The sequence below is a fragment of the Urocitellus parryii genome, chromosome 13 (genome assembly GCF_045843805.1).
Source record: "Urocitellus parryii isolate mUroPar1 chromosome 13, mUroPar1.hap1, whole genome shotgun sequence".
Classification (NCBI taxonomy): Eukaryota; Metazoa; Chordata; class Mammalia; order Rodentia; family Sciuridae; genus Urocitellus; species Urocitellus parryii.
In genome coordinates, this window is record NC_135543.1 from 26,874,509 (window position 1) to 26,890,929 (window position 16,421).

Below are 16,421 nucleotides of genomic sequence, written 5' to 3' on the forward strand. Positions count from 1 at the left end.
TGTGGATCTCTTCCCCCGCCTAGGCTACCTGCCTCTGCCCAGTTCCTTCTACCTATTTCAGGGAGCAAGAGAAGTTACAAAGGCAAAGGGGTTGCACAGGGGCTGGGATTGACCTCACACTGAGCAGCAGACACAGAATCCCTCTCCTTGATTGTCTTGATCCTATCTCTGAGGTAAAGGCACAGAAACTGAGCGATCCCTTTGGATCCCAGATCCCTAACCCTTAAGGATTCACTGCTGTCAGCAGAAGCTCTATGCACAAGGCCCACTCCTGGGTGTCAGCTCCATCCCTGGCCCGGCCCCTGGGGAGAAGGCTGGGTCACATCTCGCCCCCGTCAGTATCTTTGCTTGTGTTCTTCCCTCTGCCGAGAACACTCCTCAACCTTCTGTTGATTGCAATCTCGGCTCTTCTTCAAGGCCAACCTCAAACACTGGCCATGAATGGTTTCAACCATTCATTCCTTGGTTCAGTAAATACTTACTGAAAGCCTACCTCATGCTGAGCTGTTCTGGGCACTTGGGAGTCTATCAATGAGCAAAATGAGGAGCACTGTCTTCATGGAGCTTACATCAAATAGGAGAAGAGAGGTACAAACAGAATTAATAAATAGATGACATAGATGAGGACAAGAGAAAATTACACAGCCAAACAAGGCAAACCAGTGCATGGGGGAAATGCGTTGCCATTTTAGCGAGGGGACTTGGAGTCGGCTTTCCTGAGAAGTTGATGTTTGCATAAGGAGAAGGAGAGGAGGGAGGGGCCAACCCACTCTGAGGAAAGCATTCCAAGCAGAGGAAGGGGCAGCACAGAGCTCTAAGGCAGGTGCAAGGAGGCAAGTGGCTGGAGAGAGCAAGAGAGAAAGTTCTAGGAGCTGAAAGGGGTGAGGGATCCCGTTTCCTCTCACCCCGGATTACTCTGGGGTTGCAGGGTTATCACGTTTTGTCATACGGTAGGGCCAATGTTTGTGCCGAGGGAGTTCCAGTGTCACCAGAGTCTGGTCCAGTCCCTGACCTGCGGCACCAACTGGTCAGAGGCTGGATGAACGAATGCTGATGCAGACATGCTGGACAGAACAGCAGGGCAGAGAGGTTGCTGTGTGGCTGATGGTGGCAGCTGAGGCAGGTGGAAGTGGGGCTGCACACTGGAGCAAGTTCAAGGCTCTCTTGGGGTCCTTTGTCTGGCAGGTTTTGTCCTCGACTTTTCAAAGCTGGACCCAGCCTCTCCCCCACTTCTTTTCCTTGTAGCATCTTGTTGAGCCCTGAGTCAGGCCCAGCGTCTCCGGAGAATTCATCCTCACATCCTGCTTCCTTCCCAACATCTCCCCTATTTGCCCAGCAAAGAGGTGGCTACTATAAATAAGACAGAACTGTCGCTGTAGCCTCAGAGTTGGGCACTTGTACTTACCCCGCTGGGACTGTGATGATGCTAACCTGCCTCCCCGCCCCCAGGCTGTGGCCTAAGATCAGAAGAGAGGCCCCGAGGAAGTGGTGCTGTGTTCCCGTGGTGGGCGGCTGCTTCCCCTCTGCTGACCCTCTCCCGCCTCCTCCATCACAGCCTATGAGATCGTCATAGAAACGGGCAACGGAGGCGAAACCCGGGAGAACGTCTGGCTCATCCTGGAGGGCAGGAAGAACCGATCCAAAGAGTTTCTCGTGGAAAATTCTTCCAGACAGCGGGCCTTTAGGAAGTAGGAACAGGGTACCCACAGGGAGATGGGTGTGGGGTGGGTGGGAGAGGGACCCCAACAATCTCCCTCCCCCTCAGGGGGAGCCATAGGTCTACAAGTGGTCCTAACTAGCAAGTACTTATTGAGAACCTACTGTGTGCTAGTTCCGTGCTACCCACCGCAAGCACCATCCCAGTCCACACAGATGGAACTTACTTCCTGCTTCCATCAGAGCCGCCTCCGAGCTACTCAGCTGCTTGGACCGTCTCCACCTCCCCACTAACTCCACTATTCCTGGCTTAGTCCATTCGGGCTGCTGCAACAGAATAATCTGAGAGGTGACTTGTAAATGACAGTAATTACTCAAAGTTCTGGAGGCCGGAAGTCCAAGATCCAGGCACCTGCAGATTCAGTGTCTGGTGAGGGCCTGACTTCTGGCTCATAGACAGCCATTCTCCCACTGTGGTCTCACACAACAGAAGGGGTGAGGGGGCTCTCTGGTCTCTTTTCTACAAGGGCACTAACCCCATTCATGAGGGCTCCACCCTCGTCAATTTCCAAAGATCCTATCTGCAAATACCACTGCACTGGAGTTTCAACATATAAACTTGGAGAGGGCATAAAAGTTCAGTCTTCAGCAGACTCCCTTGCTACCAGGACAAATTCTGATTTCCTTAGACTGGCACTTACAAATCAATGCTGACTGACCACACTCCCACCTTCTCCATTGCCATTTCCCACACTGAACCCAAACTTCACCCATGCCAGAATTTCCTCGCAAACACCTGCATATCTACACCCCACTATTCCCATCTGTAACTTTGCTAAGTCAGGTGTGCATTAGGGAATGCAGTAGGCACTCAGTAAATGCTTACCTACTTCACAGGTCACAGGCAGCTCATTAGCCACACTTTGTTTCCTTCAGGGGTACCACAGACACATTCGAGTTTGACAGCATCTACTTGGGGGACATCGCCTCCATCTGTGTGGGCCACCTGGCCAGAGAGGACCGGTTCATTCCCAAGAGAGAGCTGGTCTGGCACGTCAAGACCATCACCATCACCGAGATGGAGTATGGCAATGTGTATGTACAGTACCTCTAATGCAGCATGGGCCAGGGGGGTGGGGAGGTGTCTCTCCCAAAGCCAAGGCCACCCCATTCAGGAGGCTTACAAGGCCGGATAGGAAGGAACAGCTGTTCTGTTTTGGAGCTATATGAATTATTTATCAATCTCCAGAGGCAGGGGACTAGGCTAGATGACCTTGGATGTGTTCAGCCTCTGACTCCAGGGAGACTTCGTTGGAGGAACATTGAAAAAGCCAAATAGTGCCGGACAGCAGGGCCTTTCCTTGCCCTCCTATCTCTCCCTCTGCAAGGACACAGAAATATCACAAAGATCAATACTTACATAGTCACAGTGAGAACATCTGTGGACAGCACAGGGACCGGAAAGCAGCAGGGTGATCCAATAGCACCCCATCCTTTGGGCCCCCTACTCCTCTCATTGGGGTCTTCTGGAGATAGGCATTTTGGGAGGATTCAGAGCCTTTGTTACCTGGGCAACAGAGGCACAGCTGTCAATTTGTCTAATTAAAGTCACTTGGAACCCATAATAGCCTGAAGGCTCCAGAAGGCCTGGAAGACACCAAGAAGAACCCAGGCAGGAGTGGGAAGAGGAAGCCAAGGCCAAGATTGGCTGGTTGCTGAGTGTGCAGCCTCCTGCCACATCCCCTCCTGGGCCTGTAGCATTCCACACACTGGAGCCTTTCCTGCACCTGGGAGGGTGACCATAGCCCCCACAGAAGCAACACCCAGGGGCAGGCCTGCCAGACCCAGGAGAGTCCCTTGTCAGCAGGCACCTGCCGTGAGGAACCCAAGCCTCTCAGAGCAATGTCTTTCCACACTCTGTTTGTGATCGGCAAGTGCCCTGCATTTAGCTCCCTTCATCCAGGCTTCCCCTTTTGGAATTGGGCAGTTAAAGGGTTCTGAGCTCCAAGCTTCTGTCTTAGCTTGGGCTGCCCTAACAAAATATGGTGGCGTAAGCAAGAGACATTCATTTGTCCCAGTTCTGGATACTGGGAATCCAAGATAGGAGTGCCAGCATGGTTGGGTTCTGATGAGGGTTCCCTTCCTGGTTTGCAGATGACTGCCTTCTGGTTGTGTCCTCCCATGGCAGGGAACAGCTCTGGCTCCTATTTCTCCTCTTTTCAGGTTGCTGATCCCACTGAGGGTCCCACCCTCATGATCTACTCCTGGTTATCTCTTAAAGGTCCTGTCTCCAAATACCATCACAATGTGGGTAGGGCCTCAACATGAGTTTGGATAGGAGGAAAAATTAATTCATAGAAACTTCCCTCTTGGGCTGCAGTACCATTTGTTGCTCTTTTAGAGAAAACCCAGCCTGAGGACAATTGATCCTGCAGGGGTTGTTGGGTGTGGCTTCTCTAGCCAATCCTGATGAGGATTCGAAAGCTGGAACTTTAGTCCCAAGAGTTCAAGACTCAACCAGCGAGTTAGGGCCAGGTTAAACCCCCTTGGGCTGCCCAGAGCTGCCCCCTAACCACAAGGAATGAGTTTGCTGATGCCTCCTCTTTATGCCCCCAGATAAACAAAATCAAGTAATAAGAGAGTCACCACTCCAGGTATCTTTAAACCTACAATGTTGTTTGTGAAAGAAAGAGAGAGCTAAAGACCCCCACACCTCCTGGTCTCTTCCTGTCCCAGGAAGAAGGAAAGGTGAGGTTCCACTCCACGGTTCTGAGGCCAGGTTGTAGGATTCCTGTATCCAGTTGAGAGAAGCAGTCTCTCCCAAGTGAAGCATCTTCTCCTGCACCCTCAAACTGGGACCCGTTGTCAGTGTGTCCCCAGGGCTGCAGGAGGAGGAAGAGGTGTCTGTGGGAGTGGTTTCTCCCTGAAGTGAAAGAAATTCAGAGAATCTGGGCCCCTGGACACTGGAGCTGTTAGACAGCTTGTGACCTTGAGCAAGTGCCCATCACCTCTCTGTGCCTCACTCTCCTAAAGGGAGAAAGCTAGATGCCCCCTGGAGTCTGACTAGAGGGGAAGGACAGCAGGAGTGCCATCCGGGTGCTTTCAGAAGCTCCCCCACCCACTGCTTGCCTGTGTAGGTCTCAAGTTGTGGTTCCTGAGGAACAAGAAACTCCCCCACCCCCTAGAATTATCACCTTCATCCTCAGCGCGACTTTTCAGGTGGGTCTAATCATTGCAGCTGGTTACATGGCGTCTTTCTAGAACGTACTTCCATCTACACTAGAAAAGACGCTTAGCACCGCGAATGTGCCCACAGTTCCTTTCCGACTACCATGTGAGCCATATTTGAATTTCCATGAATTTCATCTCAATCTCTTATAAGCACAATAGCCTCAAATTTTCTTCCTCCGATCTTTTCCCATTCTCTGATTTTGTCTTCACCTTTTCTCTTTCTCTCCCACTCTGATATCCTCAGGATTTTGGTGGAAGAACACACAGAGAGTCTTTTATTTATTTTTTTAATTCAGAATCCTCTATTGTTTTATCCCAATAGCCTTTCTAATACATAATTATCATCAAAATTCGAGTAACACGGAAAAGTGGAAAGTAACATTTCTGTCAGGCCCTGCCAGCCGGTATTTTGGTAACTCCCTTCTCTCTGGCATTTTCTAATACTTCACATACACCGTGTGCACAGAAGGGCGATCATTTTGCCCGTGTTTTTACGTAGCGATCGCTTCCTGCTCATCCTCTACTTTGGCCTCCACTCTTACTGGCCACCCTACACTCATTGCCAGCTGGAGCCTGGACTCCACCAAGCCCTTGAGTCACATTATGGTGATCTTCTAATTATGTCTATTAGAAAACATTTCCTTATATCTACATCAAGGATTTTTTTTTTAGCCATCAAAATAATGAATTAAATATGTACCAGATGACTTGGAGAAATTCCCAGGAAGTATTGTTGAGTGAGAAAAGCAAGATGCAGGAAAACATGTCTTATATGAAGCTGTTTAGTCAAGGGAATACTGACATCCCCATATGTCTGTGTGTGTGTGGGTCTGGGCATGGTTGGGTGGAATGGGGGGAAATTTGGCAGGCTGCACCCTCAACTGTTACTTGGGTTATTTGAGGTAAAGGTGGGATGCTAGAAGGAGGGAGAGAAGAGGAGGTAGAGCCAAGCAAAAAAGAGAAAGAAAATGAGTACATTTGGGAAAGCATATATATGCTCATACAACTTGTGCATTTACATAGAATTATGGATATTGGTAGGCATATGCATGAAGAAACACATTTTAAAGCATTCTTAAAACAAAGAATGCAAGTATATCTCCCTCTAAGCCATTCTGGAATGGAATAACAATCCAAATATATTAAGTGATAAGTTGGGGAAAGAGATCTCAAAAAAATAATCAAGATTTCCTGTGAAGCATCTTTAAATGGCTTGCTCTTCAGGGCCAGACGCCCCTGGCTCTGGGTTACCTGGAGCAGTGATTTTTCCTCTTCAAGCCTTAGCTCCCGCTTCCATAAAATGAGAGGATAATGTTTAGGGTTGTTGTGGGAGTTAATGAGATGCCAACTGCAGAAGACCAAGTTCTTGGTGCTGTTAAGAATGTTCGTCTGAGGGCTGTGGGTGTAGCTCAGTGGTAGAGCATGTTCTCAGTGTACTCGAGGCCCTGGATTCAATCCCCAGCACCAAAAGAAAAAAGGAAAAAAAAAAGGAATTTTTATCCAAAATGGGTGTTTTAGTCAGGTTTTTGTTGCTGTAACCAAAAGACCTGACAAAAATGACATAGAAGAGGAAAAGTTTATTTGATAGTCACAGTTTCAGAGGTTTCATAGATGGCCAACTCTCTCTTTCTGGGCCTGGGATGAAGCAGAAAATCATGGCAGAAGGGCTTAACAAAGAAAAGCAACTTGGGGCATGGAAATCAAGAAGCAGAGCTCTCTCTGCTCACCAGGGACAAAATATAAACCCCAAAGCCATACCTCCGTGATCTGCCTTCTACAGCCACACCCTACCTGCCTACGATTACCACCCAACTAGTTAATCCATATCAGAGGATTAATCCACTGATATGGTTACAACATTTATAATCTAATGATTTCACCACTGAATGTTCTTGCATTGCCCCACACTTGAGCTTTGGGAGAACACTCCAAATCTAACTCATAACAATAGGGGTTTTTCCTCACTGGATAATCTTTCCATTGCTGCATTCCTGAAGTGGGACCATTCACCAAGTGCTATGAATGCTGATAGAAATATTAGCAATTTGGAGTGGCAAGAATCCATACCAATTGTTCATTCCAAACCTAGGGAGCAAGAAGCTGGGAGATCAGTTAGGAGAACTTTGACATCCTCCAGGTAAAAGAGCTTGGTAACTTGGACCAGAGCAGGACGGACAGACAGATACTGGGTAGTTTTTCCAGTGAGCTCATTCTGGGTAAACTTTAAAAATAGGGTCAGAAGGTTTTGCTCATGGATTGGATATGGAGTGTGAAGGACAAAGAAGTTTGTGGAAGAATCAAGGTACAACTAGAGGATGCCACCTCACTGCAAACGAGAACAAGCCCCAGACTCACAGCTTATTGCAGACATTTCCAGCCTCATGATCTTGGGCTGGAATCCTGGGAGGAAATTATCAATGGGTGGGGGAGGGTGAGATCCTGGCTGGTGTCCCCTGAGTCCCTCTCTCTCCCATCCCTCTGCCAGGTACTTTTTTAATTGCGACTGCCTCATCCCCCTCAAGAGGAAGAGGAAGTACTTCAAGGTATTCGAGGTTACCAAGACAACGGAGAGCTTTGCCAGCAAGATCCAGAGCCTGGTACCCGTCAAGTATGAGATCATTGTGACGACAGGCTATGAGCCAGGGGCGGGCACCGATGCCAATGTGTTCGTGACCATCTTTGGAGTCAATGGGGACACAGGCAAGCGAGAACTAAAGCAGAAAATGCGCAACCTCTTTGAGCGGGGCAGCACCGACCGCTTCTTCTTGGAGACCCTGGAGCTGGGCGAGCTGCGCAAGGTGCGGCTGGAACACGACAGCAGTGGCTACTACTCGGGTTGGCTGGTGGACAGGGTGGAGGTCACCAACACCAGCACGGGAGTGGCCACCATCTTCACCTGCGGCCGGTGGCTGGACAAGTCTCGGGGGGATGGGCTCACCTGGAGAGACCTCTTCCCCTCTGTCTGAGATGCCCTCCACGAGCTTTCGTGTCTCCACGTGACATTCAGCAGCCACTACTGAGACCTCTGGAGACAGGGACCTGTGGCCAGCAGACCTCTGAGAACTTCATGGTCTTTCAGAGGCCACTATGTGTGGTTGAACTTTTGTGGAGTGCAGTTTTCCACAGTCCCAGTGTCTTGGACCTAAGGAATCATAGTCATCATGTGTCATATTCCATGACTGCACAAAAATATCTTTTTGCATTTCCTTTATCTCAAATAACAGTGGTGACCAGGCTAGGACTTGCTGCAGGGTGTGGATGGAAAATTGGGGCTTCACCCAGGGGAGAGAAGTGGGGAAGGAGAGGCCACCAAGATGGTGTATTTTAAGCAAAAACTAATTAACACTTTTTTCCCAAAAAAGCTGGGCTAATTAAATTATTACAAACCACACCCCACAAAGAACTCATCTTAGCATCTCCTCAGTAAGAAAAGCATGCCTTTCCTCAATTTTAACAAATCCAGTGGCAAATGGAGAAAAACATCAGAAGGAAGTGTTTATGGGGGATTTATGAGCCTGTGAAATGTCGATAATTCCTCCCATCACTTTACAGAGAACACCTGGGCAAGGGCCAGCTGATTAGCCCAGTCCGTGGCAGCACAGGGGGGACAGGCACCAGCTGATGGGGGACAGCACCTGGAGCAGCCTGGTATATCTGGGAGAGTCAGTTAGCCAGTGCTCCCTGTGGTTCTCTGTGGGCAATATTTGGATGATAAGCTGAGGTATTAGGAACAAGATGAAGACCTTGATGCAAAAGCAGCAGGAAAACTGCACACTTGTGCACGCACATGGATATGCATGTGCGCAGACACATGCATACACACAAGCACCCACATGCACACATGGCCCCCCCAACTCTCCCTGAGAGACAGTCACAGAGTCAGGCGACAGACTGCCAGACTCAGCAGAGCTCAGGCTCTAATGTCTGATTTTCCTGCAGAGAGGGGCAACAGGAAGAGGAGTTAGGCCAGGAAGTATTCTACCAGGAGAGGACCAGTTTACCCTGCAGTGTCGCCTGTGCCCCCTACCCCAGAGAGGTCTACACTGTCAGTGAGGCTTCATGACTGCAGCAAGCTCAGAGAGATCTCAAGGATTTCTTGGGAAAAGGTAAAATGCACAGGCTCCGGCACCCCAGCTCTGCAGCCATGAGACTTTGGGCGCTTCATTTTATCTCTCTGGGCCTCAGTTTCCTCATCTGCAAAACAGGGAGAATACTGATAACACCTACCTCATAGATTATTAGGAGGACTAAATGAGTTAACATGTTTGTGGTTTGAGTGCAGCACCCACACTTAACAGTGAGTGTAGCCATCAGGTCAAACCAGCTATCCTCACAGGACACCAGGAGAGGAAAAGTGACCCTGAAGCTACTGGATTTCTAGCCTTCATTGGAGCTGGCTCTTCCCCTGGGCCTGGATGAGAATTCAGACAGCCTTGCCACTCCTCTGGACTCCGTCAGGTCACAGAAAGTCCAAGGAACACTCGAAGTCACAAAGTCCACCTCTAGTCTATAACTGAATGTCCCTAATAGAGACGCCCGAACATCAAACCTAAAATGAGCTTCCTCCCAGTCCCCAGATCAGCCTTGAAGTGAGGGAGAACTGAGAATGCGTGTGTGAGTATGTGTGTGTGTGAGCACATGTGGGTGTGTGTATGTGCATGGGTGTGAATTGTGTGGAGGGTGTATGCAAGTGTGTGTGAGAAAGCCCCGCCTCTTTCCCCTGGGGGCCCCACCCCTCCTTCTCCTGCCTTTGCCTCCAGACTTCTGACTCCTCCAGAGGAGGGCCAGGAGTGAGGGGAGGAGGCGGCTCCCTAGTTAAGCGGTGGCTGTGTGGTTGATGTCTGTCTTTCTGGACTTGGTGGGCATTTGGAACTTGTCCCACAAGCACCTGTGTGGGTTCATCCCCCCACACTGTCTTCTTGGTTGGGATCTGAGACACCCCGTAGGGTCCTACCCCACCCCCACCTGGTCCCCGGCACACTTTGTTCTGTCAAACTCTGGGCCTGCAGGCCTCTTCTTCCTCTCTGCCTTCATCTGCCGGCCCACCTCTTAGCCCCGCCATTTTTCTACAGGGAGCAGGCCACTGTGTCCTCAACCAAGATGGACACAAGACCCTCTTCAAATAGCCCTGCAAAAGCCTCAGCCACACGCCTTGGGCTAAAGGGCAGCCAAAGGGAACGGGGTGCTCTCAGCCCCCAGTGACTCTCTCCGAACATCCCACCCTCATGTCCACTGCCCCCTCCCAGTCTGCCAGTCCCGGTCACAGCCTGGAGGGGGATGCTCAGCTGGAGTCCAGTTTTCTGCCATGTCTCAGCAAGTGCTGCTTCATGGTTTCGCTGCAGAATGTGGCATCTGTTGTCTTCTTGATTCAGCCAAAACTGGTGTAGAAGAGCCTCGAGTACTCCCGACAAACACTGGGTTAGTGTTCCGAGGATGCGCAGGCCTGGCTTACCCAGGAGCTCCGTCAGCTCCATTGCCATCCATATCTGTCCGTTCCCTCTACTTTCCTCAGAGGGCTCATCAGGATCCGCTAAGACTCTTGCTGTGAACGCTCCATGTAAAGAAACAAACAAACGACAACAAAAAAACCCCTCTTACTTCCTTTGGTTTATTCAGGTGCACTTGGTTACTCCCAGCGCTCCTCTCCCACTTGGTTCCTCAAGTTCCTGAGACCTGGGCCACTTCTACCCTGAGCAATTTGCCCACAGCTCTGAGCCCAGCATAGTGCCTTCCAGCAATGCTGTACACATTCCTCTGTGTGCCTCTGCCAGGGCCGCCCCTCTGCTGCAAGTCTCCACCCCTCCATCTCACTAGGCCCTGCGCTCACCTTCTTTATGTCTCAGCTCAAGATCTCCACTCACTTCCAGAAAGAGTTTCCATTATCCTTCCCCCAGGAAAGAAGAAGGAACAGCCACTGTGCACACATCGGTGAGAGATATTTTGGGATTTCATGCCATTTCATTGATTATCGAGAGCTGCCCTGGATGCAGATGCCTTTAAGCCCTGATGCACAGGGTTCTGAACAATTATTGCCTTCAGTCTGGCACGGTAGTGCCAGGTCGCAGTAACTTGGGCGTAACCCAGCTCAGCTAACGAGGCGTGGCTTCTGGAGTAGGAGTCACCAGCTGGGGTTGAGTTACACTCACCTGTTCCTTTGTAATCCTGCCCTTTTGCCCTTTTTGGGAAAGAATGTTCCATGGAACCTCCCCTTGTGTGTCCCCTATATAAGAATAAAGAATTCCAGTGGCTCTTTCTCTTTCCATGGACCCATAAGGTCTCAGAGCCTTCCCCGGATTATTGAAAAGGTACTTCTGTGTGTTTGCCTGCTTTCTTTGTCTTTTTGGAATAGCCAGATTTTGTGAACCCAGCGTTAGGTCTCCAGCTAGGAGAGATGGTGATAATGAATTTCTCCAACTGGAACATGAATTTTAAGAAGGGCTACATTGACTCCATATGTGTAGCTCCAGCACTCATCACAGGGTCTGGTGCATAGTTTGTACATTAAATGTGTATGAGGGATGATGGATGGATGAGTGGACGGATGGATGATTGAGTAGATGGGTGGGTGGATGGATAGATGGAGGGGTGGATAGATAAGTCTTTTTCAAGGCTTAGAATATCTTCTCTGATGAGACCCATTCCAGCTCATCATCTCTAGTCAGAATACTTCTAAAAGCAAACCCTTCCTGATACCTCAACTCTTTGCCAAGAGGCCCTTCTTAGCCAGTCTAGGTTATTTCTCCAGACACCTATTGTCCAAGCTTCTAGCAGCCTATTTCTCCTTTAATGAAATTCCCAAGTTCATGATCTTCATATTTCAAACTCCTCGGGGCATACAATTATGCACATTCAGTGTTGACCCCAGGGATGTATGGATGAGAAGATCATTTAGGTTGTCCCCATTGGATCCTGTGCCTCAGGGAGCTCCTATGTATTGTTGGGGCTGGGGAAGGACAATACCATAAGCCCTGGTCTGGCCTAGAAGTCACTCCTGGCCATTCACTTTATTTCATAAATATTTATCAAACATCGGAACATGCCAGGCAAGGCTGCGGATACAGTGCCAAGAAAAAGAGACAAAAATCCTAGCTTTATGGAGCTTATATTCTTTTTTTAAGCATATAAAGCAGAGTTTATTTAAAAAGGGGTAACATAGACTTCTCTCGGGAGGGAGAAGGGGGCCATAGCTGGTATCCTGGTATCCCAAGAAGTGAGGGCATTTTGCCTTTTTTATATGTCCTGGGCTCCCTTTGATGGAGCTAATCTAACTGGAGGAAAGAGGTGTTAAAAAAATAAATTTAAATAAATAAACTCTGTGGCACATCAGATGGAAATACATGATGGAGAAAAACAGAGAAGACATGCAGGTGGGGGTGGAAAGAAGGGGGCTGCAACTTTAAAATCAGATGGTGGAAAGTTAACAGTGAGTAAATGAATCCCTAGAGGAGAGGAAATGACGTCATGTCAAGATATGAAGGGAAAGTTCTCCAAGCCAAGGGAAGAGCAAGGGTAAACCTGGAATGTTGGAGGAAGTTTACGGAGACCAGGTGGCAGGCGCAGCATGAGCTGGGAGAGCCAATAGGAGACAAGGTCAGAGTGCTGGTAGGACCCATAGGACCTCTAGGCCCCTGAGGGTCTCTGCTGTGTGCTCTGAAAGAGAGGGAAGCTGTTGGGAGACGTGAGCAGAGAGTAGCATCGTCTAACTGGATCACTCAGGCTGCTGTGCTGAGGTCACAGTACAGGGCAGCACCAGGGCGAGCTGACGGGAGGCTACTGCACTAATCCAAGCCAGAGATGAGGACAGCTCAGAGCAGGGTGGTAGCCGTGAAAGAAGTCCAAAGTGGTCAGGTCCTGAGTCTATTGCGAAGACACAGGATTTGCTGAGGGGTTGAGTGTGAGATGTGAGATCAAGAAAGGAGTTGATATTGTTAGAAACAAATTTTACCTGTGCACCTAGGAGAGTGGGGTTGACATTCCTTGAGATGGAGAAGACTGTGGGGGAGGCAGTGGTTTGGGTTGTGCTGATTTTCTTGTAGGTGAGGGGAAGGTCGGAGCTTTAGATGTATGTCTCTTAGATACGCGGTAGGCACCTGGTAGGAAGGCATTTGAAGTCAAGTCACATATTCAAGGGAGAGATGGGGCATCTGGGATGACATACTCTGAGGAGAGGACTCTCCCCCAACTCTTCCACTTTCCCAAGCATCCCTAAATACCCCTGGAACAATGCCAAGGGCCAAGGACTGTGTCTCAGAGACCTGGGCCTTAGGAGAGCATCATGCTCTAGAGGCTGGGTTCAATGTCGTTCTCACTTTCTAATTATGTGACCCTAGGCAAGTTATGAAACTGCCTGTGCCTCGTTTCCCTAAAGTTGGAGATGATTCTAGGGCCACAGAGATTCCTATAAAGAAAAGTGTAACCAGCTCAGCATGGTGCCTGGCACCCAGGACCGGCTTTGTGGGGGCCAGATGTCATCAGCCTCAGTACCCGCCCTGCTACTCACTAAATCAGTGACTGGATGCTTCCCAGGCTCTTCCTTGCTCTCATAAGAAGACGGCTCTGAAGCTGAGTCTCTCTGTTTTCCAAGAGAGAGGCAACGGTCTTTGGGAGCCACCCACCACCTTGGAGGAAGAGGCTGCCAGGTGGCTGCCAAGACATCTTCAGCCTCAGGAATTAGGTGAAATTGGGGCTAAATAATAAAGGCAAACACTGACTCTGGCATCCTCTTGGCTTCCTCTTCCCCAGGATGCCCACAGCAACCCCAACCCCACCCCCACCCTATCCCCTCAACACACACACCTTGATGGTGTCTTTCCCATGTCTCCAGTCCTCCCAAAGCTCTGGCTCTAGCCCCTGCAGCCTGCCCTTGGCAGACAGCTGCCCTGTGCAGGGAGCTGACTCTTTCTAACAACTGGTGAGACTGAGCACATCCTTCTTCCCATCTCTTCTGGAAAACCCTCTGTCAGTGCCTCAGCATTTGCAAGACATCATGAGAATGCCCTTAATCAGAGCTCTGAGTACTTCCCCTGTAAGCCCAGGCAAAGGAACATTCCAGCTCAACCTGGGCTTCTGGGTTTTGACTACAAACTAAGCTGCTAGCGTGTATGGAGGAGAGCTTCAGAGATGTCTCCCAGTTCTGGGTCACTCACATATAGGAGTGTGTTTGTTTGTTACCGAGCACTCGACCACTGAGCCACATCCCCAGCCCTATTTTGTATTTTATTTAGAGACAGGGTCTCACTGAATTGCTTAGCACCTCGCTTTTGCTGAGGCTGGCTTTGAGCTCGAGACCCTGACACAGCCTCCTGAGCCACTGGGATTACAAGCATGTGCCACTGTGCTGGGCTCACATGGGAGTTTTGACCCTGGCCTCCTGCATATTTTCCCATCTCTCTCCCCAAAGCCACACCCCAGTCCCGGGGAAGAGGCCCTGTGGAAATCGGCCCTGCTGCCTGCCCCGCTGAGGCGCCGCCTCACGCTCTGCTCTGTGTTGCCCTGGCCTGCTGAAGACCCACGTGAGAAATGTATTTTCCAAAGTCCAGACGGCTTCCCACATCTGAGAAGCAAGAGTGACAGAGGTTGGGTTTCTGGGTGCAGAATGGAGGTGCTCACTCCCAACATGGTAAAGCCCCTTAATCCCACCCCTGAGCCTCCTGTCCTTCACCTGCTCAGAGTCTCTCCCCCAGCTCTCCAGAGAACAGAGTGCCCTGCGTCACAGGATGAGGTCCCAGAGTGCCTGGTAGTACTGGAGGGGACAGTGGAAAGGATCCCAGGATCTTGTTAGATTCAGCTAGCACCCCCGATTGCTGCTCCCCCACCCCAGCCTACAGATTTCTTCATTCTTAAGACTCCCGCTCCTTCAGCCCTCTGGCGTGAGTTCTCTTCTCTCTGCTGATGGGTTTCATCTCATTCGTCCCCTTTTATCTTATTTTTCTGATATCTCTTATCTCCTGGGCCCAGCGGATTTCGGATATTAGCGCCTCTTATTCTTTTGTAGTCTTTTAAGTGAAGCTTCAGAACAAATAAGTCAAGTCTAATCTTCAAATATAAATGTAGCTATTTCCAGCTTTAGTTTTTCTGCATTCTGGACTTTGATAAATACATTTTTAAAAATGAAAATTAAGCATCATCCTAATCCAAAAAAAAAAAATTTGAAATCCAAAATGCTCCAGAATCTGGAAGTTTTCCAGCCCTCATATGATAGCATAAATGGAAATTCTCACATCTGACTTCACATGATGGGTTGTAGTCAAAAGGCGGGCACACTTAAAATGTTATAGAAAATGACCTTCAGGTTGTGTATATAAGATATATATGAAACAAATGAATTTTGTAGTTAAGACTTAGATCTCAGGCCTGTTATACCTTATTACACACACACACACACACACACACACACACAAGTAAATATTCCAAAAATCTGAAAAAAAAGTCTGAAATATTTTGATCCCAAACGTAATTTTGGATAAGGGATACTCAACCTGTATGTATATATAGTTAATGCTTTATGTATTACTATAAGCTATCTCAGACTCTTATATATTCAGAAACATATAAATGAAAATATACCTCCAACACATCTCTAATTTTTAATAAAATAGGTAACACTGGCTTATGCAAAGAAAGGAGAATCCAATAAAAGTGTCAGGTACCAGTAAGGGACCAGAAGCTAGTCTTGCTCCAGAGGAACCTCCCAGAGCCAGAAGGTGCCCAGCTCTGTTGATGGGAATAGAGAGTGGGAAAGAGCCCCTTCTGTGCAGAAGCTGTTAGGAGGCCCTGTGCTAGTGCAGCCTTCCCGGTGTCTGGGAGTGGAACTGAGAACCAGAAAGGACCTCTGACTCACCAAGAGTGGCAGAGGGCAAAGCTGGTTTTGCAACAGCCTCTCTGATCCCTCCACATTCTGGAAAGTTCCAAATGGGACAATCTTCTACCCAGAAGCAATGGAGGAGGTGAGAGGGTAGAGCATGGTGGTGGGAAGGAGAATAGGGATAGGAACCTGGAGTCTTGTAGAACTCATTACCTGCCACATTCCATCTCCGCCAGTTTAGAGGATAAGCCTGCATCTTTGACTGGGCACCTCCTTCGTCCTTGGGGCTCCTGGGGCACTAGGAAAGTTTTATTGCCTGAGGGCCTACAGTTCAAAGGAGCTGGAGAATTACTTACAAGTCCCTCTGAGAAAGGCAGAAAAAGACTGATCTCTGCTCTGTTCTATTCTCACCTGGTTGCTATGCCCAGGCCTGGCTGCTGCCCCCTCCCCTGCCCTGTATCCTGAGGAAGGACTGAGAGACTCCCATGAGAAGCCCCTAGAAAGGGACTTCCCTTCCAGTTTCACTCCATCTGCCCCTGGCCTCGGCTTTGCTTTTCCATACACCCCTTTCCTCCAGACAGGACAGTAAGCAGGGGACCGAAGGTCAGGCAAGCAAAAACTCAGGGTACAAAATTTAAGAAGGTGTCCAACCTCAGGCTCCTGCATGTGGAACCTGAGAGCTAAAGTCTCCTTCACTTTTATACCAGGGACACCTTGCTGTTCTCACCAT

General features: G+C 49.2%; 1 protein-coding gene across 3 annotated transcripts in view; it reads left to right on the forward strand.

The window, feature by feature from the left end:
- Loxhd1 (lipoxygenase homology PLAT domains 1) overlaps positions 1-7,853 on the forward strand; it is a 137,767-nt gene extending 129,914 nt beyond the window's left edge. For all 3 annotated transcript variants that reach the window (XM_077792369.1, XM_026414511.2, XM_026414512.2), the window contains 3 exons: positions 1,556-1,688; positions 2,593-2,751; positions 7,373-7,853. In XM_077792369.1, coding sequence (XP_077648495.1) covers positions 1,556-1,688; positions 2,593-2,751; positions 7,373-7,853 — 773 coding nt within the window. The remainder of the gene's footprint in view (positions 1-1,555; positions 1,689-2,592; positions 2,752-7,372) is intronic.
- Positions 7,854-16,421: the final 8,568 nt, after the last annotated feature.